Source organism: Leptonychotes weddellii, chromosome X, assembly GCF_054177405.1.
Source record: "Leptonychotes weddellii isolate Sample4059 chromosome X, ASM5417740v2, whole genome shotgun sequence".
Taxonomy (NCBI): Eukaryota; Metazoa; Chordata; class Mammalia; order Carnivora; family Phocidae; genus Leptonychotes; species Leptonychotes weddellii.
Genome location: NC_138385.1, coordinates 97621824 through 97643844, shown reverse-complemented (window position 1 = coordinate 97643844; position 22021 = coordinate 97621824). Strand labels below are relative to the sequence as shown.

Here is a 22021-nt window from a genome sequence, read left to right as displayed (position 1 = left end):
AGTCTTAGCAAATTTTATATCTTCAATTAACAAATGTGATTGTATACTAATCAGTGACATGGGAAATCTCAGGAACAAAAGAGTCAAACCATCTGAGATAGGTAAGTGTTAATATTTTCAGAAACAAAGGCTTATCTTCTGTAACTGGGTACTTTTGGAATAGATTAAAACACTTGTTTTATTTGTTGAGTGAGGGACCACTCCTACCTGACTCGAATGTCAATGCCCCAAGAACTTAAAAGTTATACAAGTCAGTTGACAGCATGGGGTCTCTAGGGAACCGCTAAGCGTGACCTTAACCTAGTCCAGCTGAACATTTTGAATGCTTAAGAGCGGGACAATTTATCACATTCAAGGATAACCTGCTCAGGCAGCTAATAAACTGGAAGGCAACACTAAGGTTAAGAGAATTGGAGTGAAATGAAGACCATTTAAGAGAATGCAAAAAAAAAAAAATCCTGTACTTAAAAAACAAAACAAAAACCAAGAAAACAACTGTACAATAGGAGAGAAACCTAGGTTAAGAGCAGTTCCATCTACAAGGACCCAAAAGTTTACATTTATTGCAACAAGCTCAATTAGGGGCAGTAGTCTGATATAGTAATCCAAAAAGCTAATGCCAATTTTAGGCTGCATTAAGACAATGTCCTTTTAACTAATTACATCTCGAGGGAACATACTTCTGGGAATCTCAAAAGGATCAATAACTCTGAACTGTGTGTTGTAAGGAATGCTCTGGAAAGAAGAGCTACTGAAGGAACGGAGGATGTTTAAACTGGGGAAGACTTTTCTGGGGGTGTGGAGTGAGCTACAGCAGGATCTTACCTTCAAATATAATGTATGCTGTCTAATGGAAAAGGGATTTGACTAGGGATGGCAAATGGGTTATCGCTGGTGAGCCAGTTCTAAATAGCCGGTAGTGACTGCCAGGACCTGGTGCTGATAAAGGCTGAGACAAGAAAGATCTGTAGCAGGAAAGATGGCTGTGATCGAAGGGCAGTACCTACGTGGGTACCAAGTATTTAACTCTGGGCTAGACACACTTATTCCAAACTGCCCAGAGGACAAGCTTAGGGCTGCTCCTTGGAGGTTACATGGAAACTTACTCGAGACAACGTTACCAAGCACTTTGTTACAAACTATCAGGCTGCCTGTGAGAGGACTAATCCCCTCCCCTCACAGGACAGGGCCCACGAAGAATTTTCCAGCTCCAAATGACAACAGTACGGCCGTTTAAAAAACCCTGAGTTACCTGAATGGCCTAGTGAAAGGCAAAATGAAGCAAAGGCCCTGAGCTGGCCGACGCTTGCAGGCTGAAACGCGATGGGCATTGGCCGAGTGGCCTGGGATGAGATCAGCCGAACGGGGACTGGCCAGGTCCGATCCGGCTGCCCCCGGGCCGGCTGGAGAGACTGGGCTAAAACCCGCGTCAGGCGGGGCCCCCGGGACGTCCCCTGGAGCTCCCGCCCCACTACTCACTCCATCTCCTGCCTGCAGGGAGCTGCCGACAGCGGAAACAGCCAGTCACTTACCTCCGCAGACCCGCGCTTGGCAGCCTCTGTCAGAACTCCCCGAACAATCGTCGCGAGAATCCGCCGTTGAGATCTCGCGAGAGCTGGGAGGAGCGTCCGGCCAGAGGCCTGCGCAGCCAAGCGCATGCGCCGTAGTACTCCCGAGCAGGGCGGTTCGGTTTGGCGGGCGGGGAGGGGCGGGATCAACGCTGAGCCCGGCGAATTCCGGGTCGTACCTCGTTTTCTCCTGTTGCCTCACTACCGGTCCCCGCCCTCCAGCCGCGTGGGAAACTCGCGTGTGGACCACAACCCCGCCTACCCATCAGAACCGCTGAGAAAGGAAGTGCGAGTCTGCTAGAGTTCCTGGTTGAGAGTGAGAGGCCAAGTGTTCGGCTCTCTTGTTCTTCCCGACTGGCCCCCAGGCAGAGACTGGGCTCTGCAGGCCGGGATTCCCCCCTCGTCCTGAGCCTGTAGCTCGGGCTGGGTGTTAACTCGGGCCAAGGCAGGACCGGCTGGGGGAAGTCGGGGGCAGGGGAAGCTGACGGCTGATGGCTCAGGTAGATACACTGGCCCCTCCTCAGGGACCGGTGGAAACGTAATCTCTTGTTTGTTTTCGTTATAGCTCCTTCAACCCTGCTCAGCCTCTTAGGGTTTCCCTGGAGGCCACTGGTCTGTTCAGAAATTCATGGTCCGTGTGCCCGCCAGGTAACCCGTAACCGTTTTTTCTTCCAGTCCTCTATGCCTCCCAAATCTGACGTGTTGAGTCAAGATGAACTGCGAAAAAAGCTATACCAGACGTTTAAGGATCGGGGTATACTGGACACGCTCAAGGTATCCGTTTTAGCCGTATCTTTTACATAACTTTTACAAGTTAACCTGTAACAGGCAGTCCACATTTAAATACATCCAGGTCCTGACTTTTAAAAATAGTATGACGTAGATTGTATTGCTAAGTTACATTTTTATGTTCCTGTGTAACTCTTTGTAATGGAACACGGAAGTCTTAAATGGTTTGGAGTTTGAGTGGTCTTAAAAGAGCATATTCAAATAATAGGTTTATTGGACTGATACTAAGGTAGTAGTGGGTAGCTTTATAAAGTGAACACATTCTAATAAAATTGGACTTGGTTTATAAAGCTGGCTTGCAAGTCCTGAATTAATAAGTGGTTTTGTAATAGTATGCGCTTTTGAATGAAAGAAATTGACACCATATAGAAAACATTAGGTGTACTAGTTACCATAGAATAATTTCTTCCTTAAAACGTATTGAAATGTATAAATATTTGGGCAGCAAATATTAGTACATATTATATGAAGGAGTAGGATTAGCTCACGTTTTCATTACTGTATACATTTCAAAAGTCTATTTTATATTTAAAATGTTAAAGTAAGGGGGCACCTGGGTGGCTCAGTCCCTTGAGCCTCCAATTCTTGGTTTCAGCTCAGGTCATGATCAGGGTTGTGGACTCAGCCCATGACCAGCTTGGGGTGGGGCCTACTTAAGATTCTGTCTTTCCGGGCGCCTGGGTGGCTCAGTTGATTAAGCGACTGCTTTCGGCTCAGGTCATGATCCTGGAGTCCCAGGATCGAGTCCCGCATCGGGCTCCCTGCTCAGCAGGGAGTATGCTTCTCCCTCTGACCCTCCTCCCTCTCATGCTGTCTCTCATTCTCGCTCTCAAATAAATAAAATCTTTAAAAAAAAAAAAAAAAAAAAATTCTGTCTTTCCTTCTCCCTCTGCCCCTCCCCCCCCCCAAAAAACATGTTAAGGAAAAGCGAGCTTCTTAAAAAATTTTCCTCCCTCTCCCATTGTTTTGGTAACTTAAACCTTGAGATTAATCTGAAAAATCTAGAAAAACATGGAGAAACATCATCGCTAATACAGCCACTAATTGGCATAAGTGTTTTTTTTTGTTTGTTTGTTTTTTTTAAGTAATCTCCATGCCCAATTCAGGGCTCGAACCCACAACCTGGAGACCCGGAGTCCCACACTCCACCGACTGAGCCAGCCAGACACCCCTCCTTTTTAATCTGATATTATGTGGTGAACATTTTCCTGTGTCCTTTATAGTTCCTTGAAATCCTCATTTTCAATGGCACCAGGCTTGTCTTTGAATGTATGGGTAATTTATGTAGCAGTCCCCTGTTGAAGATTCACATTATACCCAGGTCTACACATTCCTTCAATTGCATCTCTCACTTTTTGCCTGGGATGGGTTAAGTGACATTACTGAATCAAAAGCCTGAGCTTTTTTTCCTTAAAGATTTTATTAGAGCACGGGGAGGGGCAGAGGGAGTGGGAGAAGCACTCTCCCCACTGAGCTCGGAGCCCTTTTGGGCTCCATCCCAGGAACCTGAGATCATGACCCAAGCTGAAGTCAGATGCTTAACTGACTGAGCCACCCAAGGCCTGAGCTTTAAGGCTCTCAGTATATGGGTCTTGTTCTAGAAAGATTGTAATAGTGTATATTCCAGCAGCAATTTGATAATACTTATCTCTCCAATGATATTATCATGACATTTTTTAAAACATGTGAAACCCTTTACTATTCCTTTTCATTATTAATGGGGTTGCACATATTTTCTGGCCATTTGTATGTTTTCTGTGGATTGGCAGTTTATGTTCCTTGCCCATTTCCCCCTCCCACCCAGCGGTGTTTTATTAATGTATAAGATTTCTTTTAATAGAAACTTCATTTCTTTTCCAATTTTGCAGCCATACTTTATCTTGGTGTTCAATTTTAATTTGGTTCTAAAAATATTACTGTACATTTTTAATATGGTCAAATCTATTGGTTTTTTTTGCTAATTATTCTCAGTTCTCTAAGAGAACAAATATTCACTATGTTTTAAAAAGGCCTTATTTTTTTTACAGTTAACTCTTTAACCCACTTGGAATTAATTGTAGTGTATAATGCATTAATATGCTTTCTAATGTGGAATGGTCCTTGGATTCCTGGCCATGGCATATTTTCTTTTTACTGTCTTCTGAATTAGATTTGAGAGTGTTTCATTTGTAGTCACAAATAATACTGATGTATCCTTATCCTTCTTAATCTGTCCTTGTTTGGGTTTGGTATCAGGATTGTGGTAGCTTTGTTCACTTTACAAATGTGTATCTTCTAGAGAAATATTGTTTCCTTTGTGCCGCTGGCTCTTCAATTCTGTTATTCCAGCCTTACCAGTGGCAAGACAGATTTTTACTTACTAAGTTGGAGCTAATTTTTGTTTTCTCAGTTCAGTGACGATGGCCTGAGTGAGTTTTAATTTTTAAAATTCATTGAATTTTTTAATGGCCTAATTAACATTCTATTTGGGTGTTTGAAAAGAATTTCTGGTGAAGTACAAAGTCCGGTATCTATTAAATGGAGTTTATCAAGTCTTTTTCCTTATTTTGAGTCTACTCTTAATATCTGAGAGAGTTGTGCTGAGGATGCACAAGTCTCTTCTCTCCCAGTTCCCCTCCCCACCCACAATAATTGTACTTATTTCTGTTTTAGGAACATTAATTCTGAATGGATTTCCCTCTTTTTTACATTGACTGCTGCAGAGCCCCCAGCCAGTTGTGGGATTCCTTCCAGCAAGTGCTGGATGGCTTGCTTTTTGTGTTTGTTGAGCTGGGGATTCATCTGTAAGGTCCTTTGCTTTTTTTTTTTTTTCTACCTTTATTTTCCTTCCTGCTTCTGTCACTCCTCTAAATCTTATCCTGTTTCAGTATTTGTTTGCAAGACACCCTAAGGCATTTTATTAAGCTGGATTTAAATATATTCTTTAGTAGTTACAAATTAATTAAATCACTAAATTTTACTGGTGGAGAATGCTATAATTTCTCTTGTTTTGTTACTGAACTGTACTAGATGAGGCAGGACATGCGTATTCTGTTCAGTGTAAATGTTTGTTTTTTTGTTTTTTTTTTTAAACTGTGGGACTTTAGACGTAAACTAAGGCCTGTTCTATACTGGTAATTATATACTGTTCTACTCTTGAGGTAAAGGATAGAAGAAAGAAGTATAACAAGAACTCCATTTGTTTCTTGCTTGTATTCTATTAATATGAATTCATTAGGTATCATTTACTGCTGAACCCCATGAATCTAGGCAGTGCAATCTTAAGCTCAGCCCAGTTGTATATTTCCAGGTGATATGCAAAATAGACTAGAACAAATACCCAATAGTCTGAGTAATTTAGGGAATTTTGTTAAAACCCAGATGAATAATGCTAGTGTTATAACCTTGAGAAAATGACCCACTTTGAACTGTAATTTCTCACTTATAAAATGTGAGAAAATTATTATACTTCAGTGTCTTGAGATGTAAATACTGTATGCAAAAGTACATCTTAATATGTTTTTGGGTTTACCGATTTCTCTCTTGTATATGTGATTTCCCTTTTGGGAACCCAATTTTGTTTTGATCAATATGCCCAATATTTTCATATCCTTCAATAGTCCACAGAGAGGTGAGCAGGGGGCAGAATTGTCTCCTGCACTTGATACCCTGGTGAAAAGCTGCTGAAATGGGCTCCTGGGGAAGTGAAGTTAAAGTATACATGCGTTCTAGCTAACCACAAGTTAACTTGGAAGCTGGTGAAAACAAGTTTCTTTTTCCAAAACTCAGTGGGTCACTTGTGTCACAGGGTTATTTAGGGAATGGTTCCTAAGTTTTGGTCATGGATTCAGAACCATTCTGGAAATAAGGATGCTAATTCATGTGACAAATCTGTATATCTCCAGTGAAACAATCCTGCCGAAAATTTTTTCCTTCTTGGTTCATTTTTGTTTGTGTTTTTGAGCTAGACACAGCTCCGGAATCAGCTGATTCACGAATTGATGCACCCTGTGTTGAGTGGAGAACTGCAGCCCCGGTCCATTTCAGTGGAAGGGAGTGCCCTCTTAATAGGCGCTTCTAACTCTCTAGTGGCAGATTACTTACAAAGATGTGGCTACGAGTATTCACTCTCTGTTTTCTTTCCGGAAAGTGGTTTGGCCAAAGAAAAGGTAAAGTCTTTGCTTTTTCTCTTTTTGAATTTTCTATTAACAGCTTCTTTCTGAGATAACAGTAAGTGCTGCATAATAGTGGAGTATTCCTTGGCTAGCAAGGTCCGTTTCTCATTGATCTTTGAATTCACATCATATATTCTATCACGTAACAAAGGGGCAGTACTGAAGTTGATTGTTTATTGTTATCAATTCCTTGGACTCTCGATTAGTCTTTGGTAAAATTGTGATGTGTAGAATCACTGTTTTGGAGCTAGAATTATCCTCCCATTCTGTGTAGTCTACTGAGACTCACAGTTGCCTTTTATGTTGAATGTCTGTTGTAAGATTGTCACTATACTAGTCACACTGCAGATGATGAGGAACCAGTCTCTGGAGAGGTGAAGTACTTTGCTCAAGGTCACATGATTTGTAAATATCAGTGCAGGGCAGTAAATCTAGATCTCTAAAATATGTTCTTCTTACTATGTTAAAGTCTCTTCAGATATTTCTATTCTTTAGGATTACACAAGAGAAGTGAGGGATAAAATAGTTTTTAAAAGTCTATGACATTCTCAAATACTAAAACACCTGTTTTTACCAATTTTCTGATTAGTTTATGTTTACCAGTAATGTTGGAGAAATCTAGTCACACTTGATTATTCTAAAGACTGATACAGCCCACTTTGCCTATTTTTTTAATAGACTTAATTTTTTAGAGCAGTTGAGGTTCAGATCAAAATTGAGCAGAAAGGAGGATATCCCATATGCTCCCTGCTCCCACACATGCACAGCCTCCCCTACTAGCAAAATTTTTTGTTACGTACTTGATTTTTTTTTTTTTTTTTTGAAAGAGGGAGGCGGGGAGGGGCAGAAAGAGGAAAAGAGAGAATCTTAAGCAGGCTCCATGCCCATTGTGGAGCCCACAGCAGGACTCGATCTCACAACCCTGGGATCATGACCCGAGCCAAAATCAAGAGTCAGACGCTTAACTGACTGAGCCACCCAGGTGCCCTCATTATATACATTTTTGCCATAGATTCTACATGGTCACATCTTACCACCTAAAGTCCATGGTTTATTTTTATTTTTTAAAAGATTTATTTGAGAGCAAGAGAGAGCAGGGGGAGGGGCAGGTGGAGAAGCAGACTCCCTGCTCAGCAGAGAGCCCGAAATGGGGCTCGATCCCAGGCCCCCAGGACCATGACCTGGGCTCAAGGCAGATGCTTAACCACCTGAGCCACCCAGGTGCCCCTAAAGTCCATAGTTTAACTCTTGGTGTTGTCTCTCTCTTTTTATTCTTTATCTTGTCTGTAATTGACTAAAAGTTTCATATTCAGATGTTTTAAGAAAATAAGAACAATGTTAATATTTGAAAATTCAAATATGTTGTATTTATTTATTAACAACCAAATTTTATTTATTAACATTAGGAGTTCTTGTTTGGTCCATCACTCTTTAAGTTTTGTTGTTGTTTGTTTGTTTAAAGTAAGCTCTAAGCCCAACGTGGGGCTTGATCTCATGACCTCAAGATCAAGAGTCACATGAGCCAGCTGAGCCAGCCAGGTACCCTGAAGTTTCCAATTATGTTTCACAATTTAGCTTATTGGATGAGTAATAGTCAATAACATAGTTGTTAAAGCAGTAGTTAATACAGTTCACATACTTAAAGGTTTCTACTCTAAAATGCTGTACAGAATATTTTCTATAAAAGAAAACCACTTGAAAACCTATTCATGTTCTCAGGGTAGATCTAGTAAATGATAAGTATTGTAGTAGAAATAAGAATAGCCACCCAAGGGGTGCCTGGGTGGCTCAGTTGGTTAGGCATCTGCCTTCGGCTCAGGGTCATGATCCCAGGGTCCTGGGATCGAGTCCTGCATTGGGCTCCCTGCTCAGTGGGAGTCTGCTTATCCCTCTGCCCCTTACCCTGCTTGCTCTCTCTCTCTCTCTCTCAAATAAATAAATAAAATCTTAAACATTTTGGGTGGCTTTTTTTTTTTTTTTAAGACTATTTTAGGTATGATTTAGTTATTCATTGTAGTAAAGACAGTAAGCCTTTATTTATATTTTGAAGCAATAGTATTTTAAAAACTTTATTGCAGTTGAAAGACTCTGGAATTCACACATGTCTTCACCGGTTCATCAGCTATTTGAGTGTGTGTAATCCATAAGGCATTAACCATTTAGACCTATTAGACCAATTACCTTCATTGTGAAATATTTGGAGGTTAATTATGTGATCAAGAAAAATACTTTATCCTTGTGACTTTAATATGTTTGTTATCAATAGTATAAGAAAGTGCTTCAATTTTATATTAGCATGGTTATAATATTGTAATTTAATCTGAAGAATGACAGTCTTCAGAAATGTCCTAGTTTATCATTTAAACATTGATGTAAAGAATATGTCTAACTTTTCTTTTCCTTAAGGTATTTACTATGCAAGATCTATTACAACTCATTAAAATCAACCCTGAATCCAGTCTCTACAAATCACTGGTAGGATTGTTTAGTTTTTATAACCTGCTTTGGTCTGTTAATTGTAACTGAACAGTTGAGTAAAGATAAATATTTTCTTTTAACAGATTTCAGGATTTGATAAAGAAAACAAAGGTAGGAGCCTTCATCTTTGTAGAAAATAGCAAAATTTTTGTCATTTACTTTTTCCTGTAAAACTATGAAAGTAATAATATTGAGGGGTATGAGTAGGGAATTTAATATGAATTTGAGTTTCCATGCTGTGATAGTACCTTACCTTTTTATCTAATTTTTAAAAAAGCTTTTATTTAAGTAATCTCTACACCCAACGTGGAGCTTGAAGTCACGATCCTAAGATCTAGGAGTCATGCTCCACTGACTGAGCCAGCCAGGCGCCCCAATACCTTACCTTTAAGTAAACAGAATAATTCATCCATTTTGACAAATGTAGATCACTTCCCCAAATTTCACTCTTCTTACTTGCTCTTAGATACTCCAAAAACTATAGACAGAAGTTGATAGAACCCTAGAAATGATGTAAAAGCTACGTTTTGTTCCCACTGTTGGGAACATTTCTGCACACACAAACTAACAATTTTAAGGCTAGGTTTCTCTGTAGCCTAGCTCTCCCCCTCAAGTACAGTTTATAGATCATTAATATTTGCTTGAAAAAATGAAGTATCTGGTCAGTAATAAGTGCTGCATATATATTTTTTTTTATTAAGTGTTTATGTGAGCCTGATAAATTGCTTTCATCTTGGCTTTGATAATAACCTTCATAGAGTCCATAACATGCCAGACCATGGGCTAGACTTGACGGTGGACTTTGTAGCATGAACTTAAGCTGGTAACTTGCCTGTAATGCATGTTCTTTAGGTCTGTTTTAAATACTCTGTAACATTATGTAGTGGCCCTCTTGTGTTGGTGTGCGCCTGGATTTTGTTTGTTGTCAGTATTGCTGCCATCCCCAGTAGGGCATTCATGTAGAACTGAGCATTCAGCAAACATTTGAGTACTTAGTTTCTGCCAACCATTAGTCTGTGACTCAACTGCCTGGTTTCTTGGGAGTAATGTTAGCAGAGGATGAGTAAATCAGATCACAAGACGTTCTGGAGTGCCTGTAAAGTAGGTCATCCACACTGAACTTCAGTATGGTAAGTGATCCTATATTCGGTATTCCAAGACGGTACTGTCTAATGTAAATTTCCCGTAATGGTGGGGATGTCTGTGTCTGTGCTGTCGGATATGGTATCCACTAGCCATGTGTGAAATGTGGCTAGTGTAGCTGAGCTGACTCTTCAATTTAAATAGCCATACGTGAATGGTGGTTATGACATTGGACAGGGCACAGATCTAAGGTATATAGTAGGAATCATTCTTTCAGAAGGAAACTTGGGGCCTAAAGGGATATTAAGAAATAATCCACTTATTAGAGGTATTTCATGTTATCTTTAAAAATAGTTTTTCACCTTTACACGCTCTGTTTAAATGCTTCTGGTTCAGAAAGACGTGGTTAACAGCTCTTACCAGCTTCACCCAGCATCCTAGTATAAGTTCTGAAATTCAGAAAAGCTATGCATAGCAGATATGTCAGGAATCCTCATGGCAAAATTTGGGTAGAACCCTTGGCTGACACTAAAACAGCTATTGTTAAAATGAAATAATTTAAGAAATTCGTGTCTTCCAATTAAGAACATCAGAAAACATGTAGGAAGATATTTTGTGCCCGTTTATGCCCTAACAGAGACCTATAGTTTTATGTTACTCTGTCTGTATTTGAGGGTTCTGGGTTGTCGAATGGCCATAGTACTTTTCCCCTAGATTACACTTACCCATCCTTTCCACTCCTAACTTTTCAGAGATAATAATGCCGAGAAAAAAGCTGTGCAGAGAATTTGGATGAGGGCAGAAAATTTGGACATTGGCTCTTTGTTTTCTGGAACTTAAGATCCTTACCTGTGATGGGTAAAAGTATAGCTACATATATCAGTGGGACAGAACAGCAAGCCCAGAAATCAGTCTACACAAATACAGTTGACCCTTGGACACCACGGGGGTTAGGGTCTCTGACCCTCCCCACCAGGGCCGCTGCACAGTCCCAGTCCACATAGAATTGTTGACTGCCCCAAAACTAACAGCCTGCTGCTGACTGGAAGCCTTACTGATAACATAAACTGTCAACACATATTTTGTGTGTTAAATGTATTATATACCGTACTCAAAGTAAGCTAGAGAAGAGCATGTCGTTAAGAATCAAAACAAAGAGAAAATACGTTACCAGTACTGCCCTATATTGATTGAAAAAAATCCCCATATAAAGGCCCCGTTGTTCAAGGGTCAACTGTGTAGTCAACTGATTTTTGATAAAGGGTGGAGGTAGTTCAAGGGAGGAAGGATGGTCTTTTCCACACATGGTACTGGAACAATTGGACACTCATACACAAAAATGAACCTAGACACAGACCTTATACCTTACATAAGAATTAAAATACACTGTAGATCTCATTTTAAATATGAAACTATAAAACTTATGTAAGAAAACATTAAAACATGTATGTGACCTTTGGTTTGGTGAGGAGCTAAAACACTAAAAGCATATATATAAAAGAAAAAAATTGACCAGTTAGACTTCATTAAAATCAAAAGCATCTGCTCTGAAAGACACTGAGAATGAGAAGACAAGCCCTAGACTGGGAGAAAATATTTGCAAAGGACACATCTCCTAAAAGACTTGTATCAAAAATACACAAAGAACTCTTAAGGAGACAACCCAGTTAAAAAATGGGTAAAGGATCTGAACAGACATGTCACCAAAGAAGATATAGAGATGGCAAAACCACAAAAAGATGTTCAGTGGCAGTTGTTATTAGGGCAAGGCAAATAAAACAACAAAGAGATCTCCCCATACCCCTGTTAAAATGGTAGAAATCCAGACTACTTACAACGCCAAATGTTGGTGAGGATGTGGAGCAACAGGAACTCCCATTCATTGATCGTGTGAGTACAAAATGGTATAGCCACTTGGGGAGATTGGTAGTTTCTCACAAAGCTAAACATGGTCTTACCATACCGTCTGACAGTGATGCTCCCTATTTACCCAACTGATTAGAAAACTTAGGTCCACATATAGCAACTTTATCATAATTGCCAGAAATTGGGAGCAGCCAAAATGTCCTTCAGTCGGTGAATGGATAAACAAGCTGTGATACATCCAGACAATGAAATACTATTAGGCTAAAAGGAATGAATTGTGAATCCATGCAAAAATAAAATCTGGGGCGCCTGGGTGGTGCGGTTGGTTAAGCGTCCGACTCTTGGTTTTGGCTCAGGTCATGATGTCAGGGTTGTGGGATCGAGCCCTGCATCAGGCTCCCTGCTCAGCAGGGAGTCTGCTTCTCCCTCTCCCTCTCCCTCTGCTCCTCTCCTCTGCTTGTGCTCTCTCTCTGTCAAATAAAGTCTTAAAAAAAAAAAAAAGGCAAAACTATAGAGCTGGTAAGTGGATTGGTGGTTGCCAGGGATTTGGAGGGAAGGGGTGTGGGAGGTTGAATAGGTGAAGCATAGGGAATTCTTTAGGGTCATGAAGGTATTTTGTAGGATACCGTAATGGTAGGATATATAGCACTAGATACTGGTCAAAGCCTGTAGAACTTTATAGTACAAAGGGTGAACCTTAATGTAAGCAAATTTAGGAGGTCAGGTGATCCCAGGATGGACTGCAGTATGTGACAAAACCATCTAATAACCTCACTGGAGGGGATGGGGAAAAAAAGATACTGAGCTTGACCAACTTTGGAAATGAATACTGTGAGGCTAAAAGCAAATGAAACTGTATATAGGCACCATATTCGGGGTGACAGTTACTTCTCATGGAGGTACTGGTTAACAGATAGTTACTTCTCACAGAGGTGCTAGTTAACAGTTTGGAAACCATTGTACATGTATGATGAAACTGAACAATTAATGAATAGTAGAGGGTGAGAGCTGGGTTTCTCACTGTTAGGGTGCAATTTCACAGATCAGTAAGATGAGGCTAGAATGATCCATGTGGTAATGGATTTGTTGGAGCCCTCAGTATAAGCTCAAGTTTAGCTTAATATAGATGCAGAGGATATATAGAAGTATTTATAGATATGTATCTACACAGGTTAGTGGAACATTCAAATTTCCTTGTTCTGCAGGCTGAGAGGGCCTAGAAGCAATGACACCCTAATAGCCATGAGCACACCTAGTGCCCACTTTGGAACACTTAAGGTTTGGTTTCCAATACCATTCCATAATAATAGGAACCAAGGCTGCCTGGAGCAATGGCTGATTCCAGGGCTGGGGCAGAGAATGTACCAGATGAGCCTGGAGTCTTTTACAGTGCCAGATGAAAGGAAATGCTTAATTTAAAAAAATCCACTGTGAAGGAGCTTCCAAAGGCCAAAGCTAGAACACATGGAGCAACAAAATAAAATATTGGATTATATAAAATATTACATAATCACATAGGAATTGAAATAGAATGTATAAAATACCCAGGAGTCCATACCAGTGTAAATAAATGCTTGAATAAATGAGACTAGAGAATTCCTTCTTAGAGGGGGTATATATATAGGGAGGGGAGAGGGGAGAAGTGAACTAACTAGGGGCCTGTGAATAGTACTACAGAACTGGGAAAAGGTGACCATTCTTCACCTAGAATGAGTGAGGGGAAGAGCACATCTCGAAAGATTATCTACTGCAGCATCTCGAAGAAAATTTCTGCAATAGGTCTACTTTTTCTATAAAGGCAGAGCAGACACGCCGGAGCATAACAGTAGCAGGAAGTTGTGAGGAGAGAACAGGAGGACTGGGGGGAAAAAAGGTCAGGAGAAGATCAGTGGATGAGCCAAAGAGGAACTGCAAGCAATGGGTATGAAAGAACAGAGTGTAGGTCACGTTAGAGGAAGTGAGAAACAGTAGATTTTAAAATCTTCAGAAAAGGGAAAAAACAAACAGGCCTTTAACTTGGCTGATGCAGAAGCCAAATCCTTCCAACTGTTTTTTTTTTTAAGATTTTTATTTCACAGAGAGACACCGCGAGAGAGGGAACACAAGCAGGGGGAGTGGGGGAGGGAGAAGCAGGCTCCCACCTGAGCAGGGAGCCTGATGTGGGGCTCAATCCCAGGACCCTGGGATCATGACCTGAGCCTAAGGCAGACGAAGGCAGACGCTTAACAACGGAGCCACCCAGGCGCCCCCTTCCAGCTGTTTTAAGAAACTAAAAACTTCTAAATTTATACTCCTGGTTTAAAAAAAGTTTCACACTATTCAGCAAAGTATAAAGTGAAAGAAAAGTGGAAATCGCTGCCTTTATTCTCTGATCTCCCTTTCCACGGGTACCTAGAATGAATAGTTTCTCCTACCAGAATTTCATTTATGAATGTGAAAGTCTGTGTGATTAAAACCTACATATAATCATAAATGGGCTCGTATTATACTGTTTTGCAATTTGCTTTATTCAGCAATATATCTGTATATTCAGAATATTTTTAAAGAATGTTTTTAACCCCCATTGGTGGAGATGTCATTGTTTTATTGTTTTGCTATAGGAAGCAATCAGTGTGTAGAGTACACCCTTTGTGGGCTTCTGGAAGTATAGCTGTGTAAACTTACAGAAGTGGAATGATGAGGTCAAAGGGCATGTGCATTTGAGCACACACAAACCCTGACAAAATTCCCTCCCAAGTGAACGAGCATGTCTGTTTCTCCACTCCCCTGTGTGGAAGAAGTTGACTTCAACCATTATGGATGACTTTGAGAGGTTCAAGAGTTCAGTGGGGGAAGTCACTGCAAATGTGGTGGAAATAGCAAGACAACTAGAATTGGAGCCTGTAGATGGGACTGAATTGCAGCATTCTCAGGATCAAACTTGAACAGATGAGTTGCTTCTTATGGATGAGCAGAGGAAGTGGTTTCTTGAGCTGGCATCTACTGGCGAAGATGTGGTGAAGGTTGTTGAAGTGACAACAAAGGATTTAGATTATTACATAAACGTAGTGCCAGGGTTCGAGAGGATTGACTCCAATTTTTTTTTTTTTTAAGATTTTATTTATTTGTCAGAGAGAGCACAAGTAAGCAGAGCAGCAGGGAGAGGGAGAAGCAGACTCCCCGCGGAGCAGGGAGCCCGATGCAGGGTGCGGGGCTCAATCCCAGGACCCTGGGATCATGACCTGAGTCGAAGGCAGACGCTTAACCGACTGAGCTACTCAGGCGCCCTGGAGTGACTTCCAGTTTTGAAAGAGGTTCTATTTTGAGTAAATCATGTGCTACAGAGAACTCGCGAAAGGAAGGGTGAGTGTGGCTGAGTTCATTGTTGTCCTGCTGTTGGCCACAGCCACCCCACCTCCACCAGCCACCACCCTGATCAGTTATCAGCCATCAACACCAAGGCAAGACCCTCCACCAGCAAGAGTACGACTGACCGAAAGCTCAAATGATGGCTAGCATTTTTAGCAATATTTTTTTTTATTTTTTATTTTTTTTAAAGATTTATTTGACAGAGATACAGTGAGAGGAGGAACACAAGCAGGGGGAGTGGGAGAGGGAGAAGCAGGCTTCCCGCGGAGCAGGGAGCCCGATGCGGGGCTCGATCCCAGGACCCCGGGATCATGACCTGAGCCGAAGGCAGACGCTTAACGACTGAGCCACCCAGGCGCCCCAATTTTTAGCAATATTTTTAAATTAAGATATGTACGTTGCTGTTTTAGACATAGTGAATGTTATTGCACACTTAGTAGGCTTGAGTATAGTGGAAACATTACTTTTATATGTACTGGGAAACATTCATTAGACTTGATTTATTGTGATACTCACTGTTTTGCACCGGTCTGGAACTGAAATTGCAGGATCACTAAGGTATTCCTGTATTTTTTTTTTTTTTTAATGGATGTGTCCCAATTAACTTAATGCCATAACTGATGAATCCAACAGCATTATGGACAATGCAGTCATGAACATTATATATATATGTATACCTATTTTTCAATCAAAATACTTGCATAATAATACAAAATGCAGAAATTATAAATATAGCTTGGTGAAACCATCAAAAAATAAATGTACCCAGGAAATACCTCCCACCACAAGAAATAGAACAATACCAGCATCCCAGAAGCCTCCCTTGTATCCTTCCCAATCACTATGCTTTCCCTATTACCCAGTCTTAACTGCTCTTCTGATATCTAGCACCATAGATTATTAATGCCTGTTTTTACACTTTATATGCATGTAATCCTACAATATATCCTTTTTTTTTTTTAACATTTGAGAGAGGGACAGAGAAAGTGAGAGAGAGCACAAGTGGGGTGAGGGGCAGAGGGAGAAGCAGACTCCCCGCTGAGCAGGGAGCCCTATGTGGGGCTCGATCCCAGGACCCTGGGATCATGACCTGAGCTGAAGGCAGACACTTAACAACTGAGCCACCCAGGCGCCCCCCTACAATATATCTTGAGTATGGCTTCTTTCTCTCAGCATTATGACATTGACTGGTACTATTTTAGCATTGGTTTGTTCATATTAATTGCTATGCATTCCATTGTGTGAGTATATGGTTATTTTTTATTCAAGTATAATAGAGTTATATTAGTTTCAGGTGTACAATATAATGATTCAACAATTCTATATATTTCTCAGTACTAATCGTAACAAGTGTACTCTTAATCCTCTTTATTTCACTCATCGCCCCACCCACCTCCCCTCTGGCAACTATCAGTTCTATGTATTTAAGAGTCTGTTTGTCTCTTTTTCCTTTGTTTCTCCATGTATTTGTACTTTACAGATTTTTTTCTTATGGTTGATTTCTAGTTGCATACTGTTGTGGTTGGAAAAGATACAAGATATGACTTCAATCTTGTTGAATTTGAGACTTGTTTTGTGGCCTAATGTGATCTGTTTTGGAGAATGTTTAATGTACACTTGAAAAGTGTGTATTCTGCTGTTTTAAGACGGAACCTTCTGAATATATCTGTTAGCCCCATCTGGTCCAGCATGTCCTTCAAAGCCACTATTTCCTTATTGATTTTCTGTCTGGATGATCTGTCTGTTGATGTAAGCGGAGTGTTATACTCCCTTACTATTATTATACTACTATCAGATTACTTCCTTTATGTTTGTTATTAGCTGTTTTATATATTTGGGTGCTCCTGTGTTGGGTGCATAAGTATTTACATTGTTCTTTTTTTTTTTTTTTTTTTTAAGATTTTATTTTTAAATAATCTCTACACCCAGCGTGGAGCTTGAACTCACAACCCAGAGATCAAGAGTTGCATGCTCCACCATTTGCCAGATAAATGTTTTTTCATCCCTTCACTTTCAGTCTACATGTATATTTAGGTCTGAAGTGATTCTCCTTTAGGCAGCATATAGATGGGTCTTGCTTTTTTTTTTTTTAAGATTTATTTATTTAGAGAGCAAGAGAGAGCCACATACGAATGGAGGGAAGGGCAGAATGAGAGACTCTTCAAGCAGACTCCCTGTTGAGCAGGAGCCTGGTGAGGGGCCCGATCTCATAATGCATGAAATCATGACCTGAGCCAAAACCAAAAGTCAGACACTTAACCAGCTGAGCCACTCAGGTGCCCCATAGATGGGTCTTATTTTTTGTCCATTCAGTCACCCTATGTTTTTTGAGTGGAGCATTTAGTCCATTTACATTGAAAGTAATTATTGATAGGTGTATACTTACTGCCATTTTGTTACATGTTGTATGTTCTCTGTTCCTTTCTTTTCTTGCTCTCTATGATCACAGTTTGCTGGCTTTCTTTAGTGATGTACTTAGATTCCTTTCTCCTTATTTTTGGTGTATCAGTGGTTTTGATTTGTTATATTTAGGCTCATAATAACATCTTATGCATATATCTGTATGTTAAGTTGATGGTTGCTTAAATTTGAACCCATTCTAAAAGCACTGAATTTTTACTCATCTCCCCCCATTCATTTTATGTATTATGATGTCATACTTTACATTCTTTTATTTTGTGAATCTCTTGACTGATTTTTACAGATATAATTGATTTTACTGCTTTTGTACTTTAACCTCCATGCTGGTTTTATAAGTGATTGATCTACTTTTATTATGTTTGTATTTAACTGTGAAATTTTTTCATATCCTAACTTTCTTATTCCTGATTATGGCCTTTTCTTAAAATTCAAAGAACTTCCATTAACATTTCTTATAGGGCTGGTTTAGTGGTAATGAACTCCTTTAACTTTTGTCTGGGAAACTCTTTACTTCTATTCTGAATGATAGCCTTGCTGGGTAGAGCATGCTTGGTTGCAGATTTTTTTTTCCTTTCAGCACTTTGAATATATGTCGCCATGCCCTTGTGGCCTGCAAAATTTCTGAAAAATCAGCTTATAGCCTTTTGGGGTTTCCTTTGTATATAACTGTTTGCTGCCTTTAAAATTCTTTCTCACTACTTTTTGCCATTTTAATTACATGTTTTGGTGTGGACCCCCTTAGGTTGATTTTGTTGGGGTCTCTCTGTGCCTCCTGGATCTGGATTTCTGTTTCCCTCCCCAGATGGAGGATGTTTTCAGCTATTATGTCTTCAAATAAATTTTTTGCCCCCTTTTTTCCTCTCTTCTCCTTCTGGGATCCCTATGATGCAAATGTTATTATGCTTGATGGTGTTGCTGAGTTCCCTTAACCTATTCTCATTATTTATTATTCTTTTTTCTTTTTGGTGTCATCTTGGGAACTTTCCATTACTCTGGCTTCCAGCTCACTGATCCGTTCTTCTGTCTCCTCTAATCTGCTATTGATTCCCTCTAGTGTATTTTTAATTTCAGTTGTTGAGTCTTTCATCTGTGATTGGTTCTTTTTTATATTTTCTTTCTCTTTGATGATGGTCTCACTGAGATCCTCCACTCTTCTCAAGTCCATCAAGTATCTTTATTTATTTATTTTAAAGTAGGCTCCATGCCCAGCATGGACCCCAACGCAGGGCCTCAACTCACGTCCCTGAGATCAAGACCTGAGCTGAGATCAGGAGTCAGACACTTAACCAACTGAGCCACACAGGTGTCCCCATTACTTTGAATTCTTTATCAGGCATATTGCTTTTCTCCATTTTATGTAGCTGTTAAAGGGCCAGTCTGGAGTTGCCATGGGATTGTAGTTGGGTGGTGTCAGCAGTCAGACCAGATCCCTGCTCTTAGCCTGTTTCCTGTGGCTGAGAGGTGGGTGGTGGGTGGGGCTGGCAGAGCAGATGTCTGCCCTGAGTCTATTTGCTGGGGCTGTAGTTGAGCTGATGTGTGTGGTTATCCTCTCCTATCTCCAGGGCAGGAGTCACTCTGTAGTGGTGGCTTATGGGGTGTATCGTGGCGGGAGGTGCTTTGGAGGGACTCCTGCCACTTGGGCATTGGATGGGGCAGATCCGCAGGAGAACACGGGAGCTGGGCAGTGGTAGTAAGGTAGGTAGGTGGGGGGGGGGGGTGTTCATGCTGTTCCCAGAAGTGTCTGGCTATCTAGACTTGGGGGTGTGGGGAGAAATGGCTCCTGACAGCTCTTTTGTTTTTGGAGATGTCTCCTGAAGATCTCTGCCCATAGCACAGGTTCGAAGATTAGTAAATGAATCTCCTTCCAGGTGTACCCCAGGAGCTTTTCAAACTGCTGCTTCTGTGCTGTTTCTATGTGGGGTTGTTTGTTATGCTGGCTCTTTAAGAGTGGACACTCCGTTTCCTATTGCCCTCCAGCTCTCCCAGAGCTAAGCTCGCTGATTATTAAGGTACCTGGAGGGAAGCCCTGCTGGCTGTAAAAACTCACAAAGTTAAGCCCCACTGGTTTTTAAAGCCAAATGATATGGGGACTCGTCTTTTCAGTGCAGGTCACCCCTGTCTGGGGTGCCTGGTGTGGCTGGGGTCTGCTCTTCTCCCTTCTCCGTGCTTGTGGTGTCCCTCCAATTGGTGGTTAGTTTGGTTCCCAGCTGTGTCTCTGCCCCTCCTGCCCTTTTCAGTGTGGCCTCCCCTCTGCGATTAACTGTGGGATGTCTGTTCTGCCAGTCTTTGGGTTTGTTTTCTGGGTTAGTTGCTCTGCTGTGGCTGTTACCTAGGTATGTCCGTGGGAGGAGGTAAGTTTAGAATCTTCCTATTCTGCCATCTTCCCAGAAGTCCCATATGCCTGTGTTTTTAATCTTAGCAATCTTACTGGAAAAATATAGTCTCTCTGTTGTATTATTTTGCATTTGTTTATACTTTTGTTCACGTTTGACAGTTAAACTTTTTTTGTGTAAATTTTGTCCGTGTCTTGTTCCATTTTTCCATTTTTTTTCTTCCTGAATTGTAAGAGCTCTTTGATATTATGAAAATTAGTCCTCTGTTTCCATATTACTGCAAATATTTTTTTTCCAGTGTATCACTTGTCTTTTGACTTCATTTCATGCCATATAGGTTTCTGATTTTTATATTGTTAGAGTGATAAATATTTATCCTTATTGCTTCTACGTTTTGCGTCATGTTTGCAAAGGCCTTTCCTTAGAAATTATTCTTAAAAGATCTAGAATGTAAAAAAGGATAATGTTTTAAAACCAAGATCATATAAACAGTGACTGAGCAATGGTTAAATGAAAGAAATTTGTGCAATGAGACTGTATTATACACTTTGTGTCTTTTAGGTTTTCTCATGCAGTTTTTAAGAGAATTGGCAGAATATCATCAGTCCAAAGTGAGCCGTGATATGGAAACTCAGACAAGTTCAACATTTCCTAGCAAAGACTCTCTTGGTAACTGTAGCCTTCTTTCAGAATTTTAATTGTTCTGTTTTCAAATGACAGAAATGACCTGATTTACTATATTACATGCTTGTTCTTGACTGGGAGGGATGCAACCTGCAGGTGGCGGAGGTGCTCATTTCCTCTGGAATCATTGTGGGAAGGGACCAGAACTGCTCTCCAGTACTGCTCCCTCCCTTCGTGACGGCTAAGGCTGCCCTTTCCAAATCTTGGGGGGATCCAAAGGCCCACGTTCTTCCTTGCGTGTTGCATTCAACCTCTCTTAACTGGCAGGTTCTTCCCTATGTCTCATCTAACTTTATTTTACAGCCACTAAGTGAGAAAATCCTAGATGAGTTGCATTGCAGAGAACTAGACAAGTCAGTGGTGTATCACTTCAGTTTATAGTTGAGGAAATGGGGGTCTCCAGAGGAAGAGCAACTTGGAAACATTCTGGGGCAGAACTGATAGTAGAGTCCAAGTTTTCTAAAATTATGTGATTAATCGATTTCGTGGCCCTTCCGGAGTCTTAAGGAGTAATGGTGCTTTTTAACCTTGAAGAAGATGAGCCTATAATTGGTAAAAGCTACACTGTATAACTAGGCCTTTAATTTATTTTGGCATAGGTTTTATTCCATTGGGAACATGGTACATGCTTATTCTAGAACAGTGCTGTCCAATAATATGCGCCACATATGTATTTTTTAATTGCCTAGTGGCCATAGTAAAAAACAAAAAACAACCCACAGGTGAATTTGTTTTAATATATTTTATTTAACCCAATATGACCAAAATATTCCAACATGTAATCAGTATAAAAAACATTAATGAGATTATTTTAGATAAAATTTCTGTGTTCAGTCCTTGAAATCTGGTGTGTCTTTTACACTTAGAGCACATGTCAATTCAGATGATCACATTTCATCTATTCAGTGGCCGCATGCGGCTAGAGAGTCCTGTATTGAACAGCACAATTACAGAGCATTTGGAAAATACAGAAAAGTGAATGGAAAATGTCTAAATTTTTTTTTTTTTAAAGATTTTATTTATTTATTTGACAGAGACACAGCGAGAGAGGGAACACAAGCAGGGGGAGTGGGAGAGGGAGAAGCAGGCTCCCCGCGGAGCAGGGAGCCCGATGTGGGACTCGATCCCAGGACCCTGGGATCACGACCCGAGCTGAAGGCAGTCGCTCAACCGACTGAGCCACCTAGGCGCCCGGTCTAAAATTTTCTAAAGAGATGAACACTGCCAGTACTTCTGCCAGTCTTTTTTCATGTGCATTCTCTTTGGTGGGTGTTGGTGTTCTCCATGGCTGAGATTG

The 22021-nt window shown here is 40.6% G+C and overlaps 2 protein-coding genes across 10 annotated transcripts in view; one reads left to right on the top strand and one right to left on the bottom strand.

Moving 5' to 3' along the window:
- The window catches only part of TRAPPC2 (trafficking protein particle complex subunit 2), an 11919-nt gene extending 10275 nt beyond the window's left edge, over positions 1–1644 (bottom strand). The window contains exon 1 of one of the 3 annotated variants that reach the window (XM_081809169.1): positions 1492–1644. The gene's annotated coding sequence lies outside the window, so the exon portion shown is untranslated. Of the gene's footprint in view, positions 1–1252; positions 1385–1491 lie in introns of those variants that run through there. The other 2 variants (XM_081809170.1, XM_081809171.1) reach the window with 2 other exon arrangements.
- The window catches only part of OFD1 (OFD1 centriole and centriolar satellite protein), an 83476-nt gene that overhangs the window by 36307 nt on the left and 25148 nt on the right, over positions 1–22021 (top strand). For 3 of the 7 annotated variants that reach the window (XM_081809154.1, XM_081809156.1, XM_081809155.1), the window contains exons 3-7: positions 2244–2342; positions 6305–6505; positions 8918–8986; positions 9073–9100; positions 20602–20709. In XM_081809154.1, coding sequence (XP_081665280.1) covers positions 2250–2342; positions 6305–6505; positions 8918–8986; positions 9073–9100; positions 20602–20709 — 499 coding nt within the window. In that variant the 5' untranslated portion in view covers positions 2244–2249. The other 4 variants (XM_031018759.2, XM_031018757.2, XM_081809158.1 and 1 more) reach the window with 4 other exon arrangements.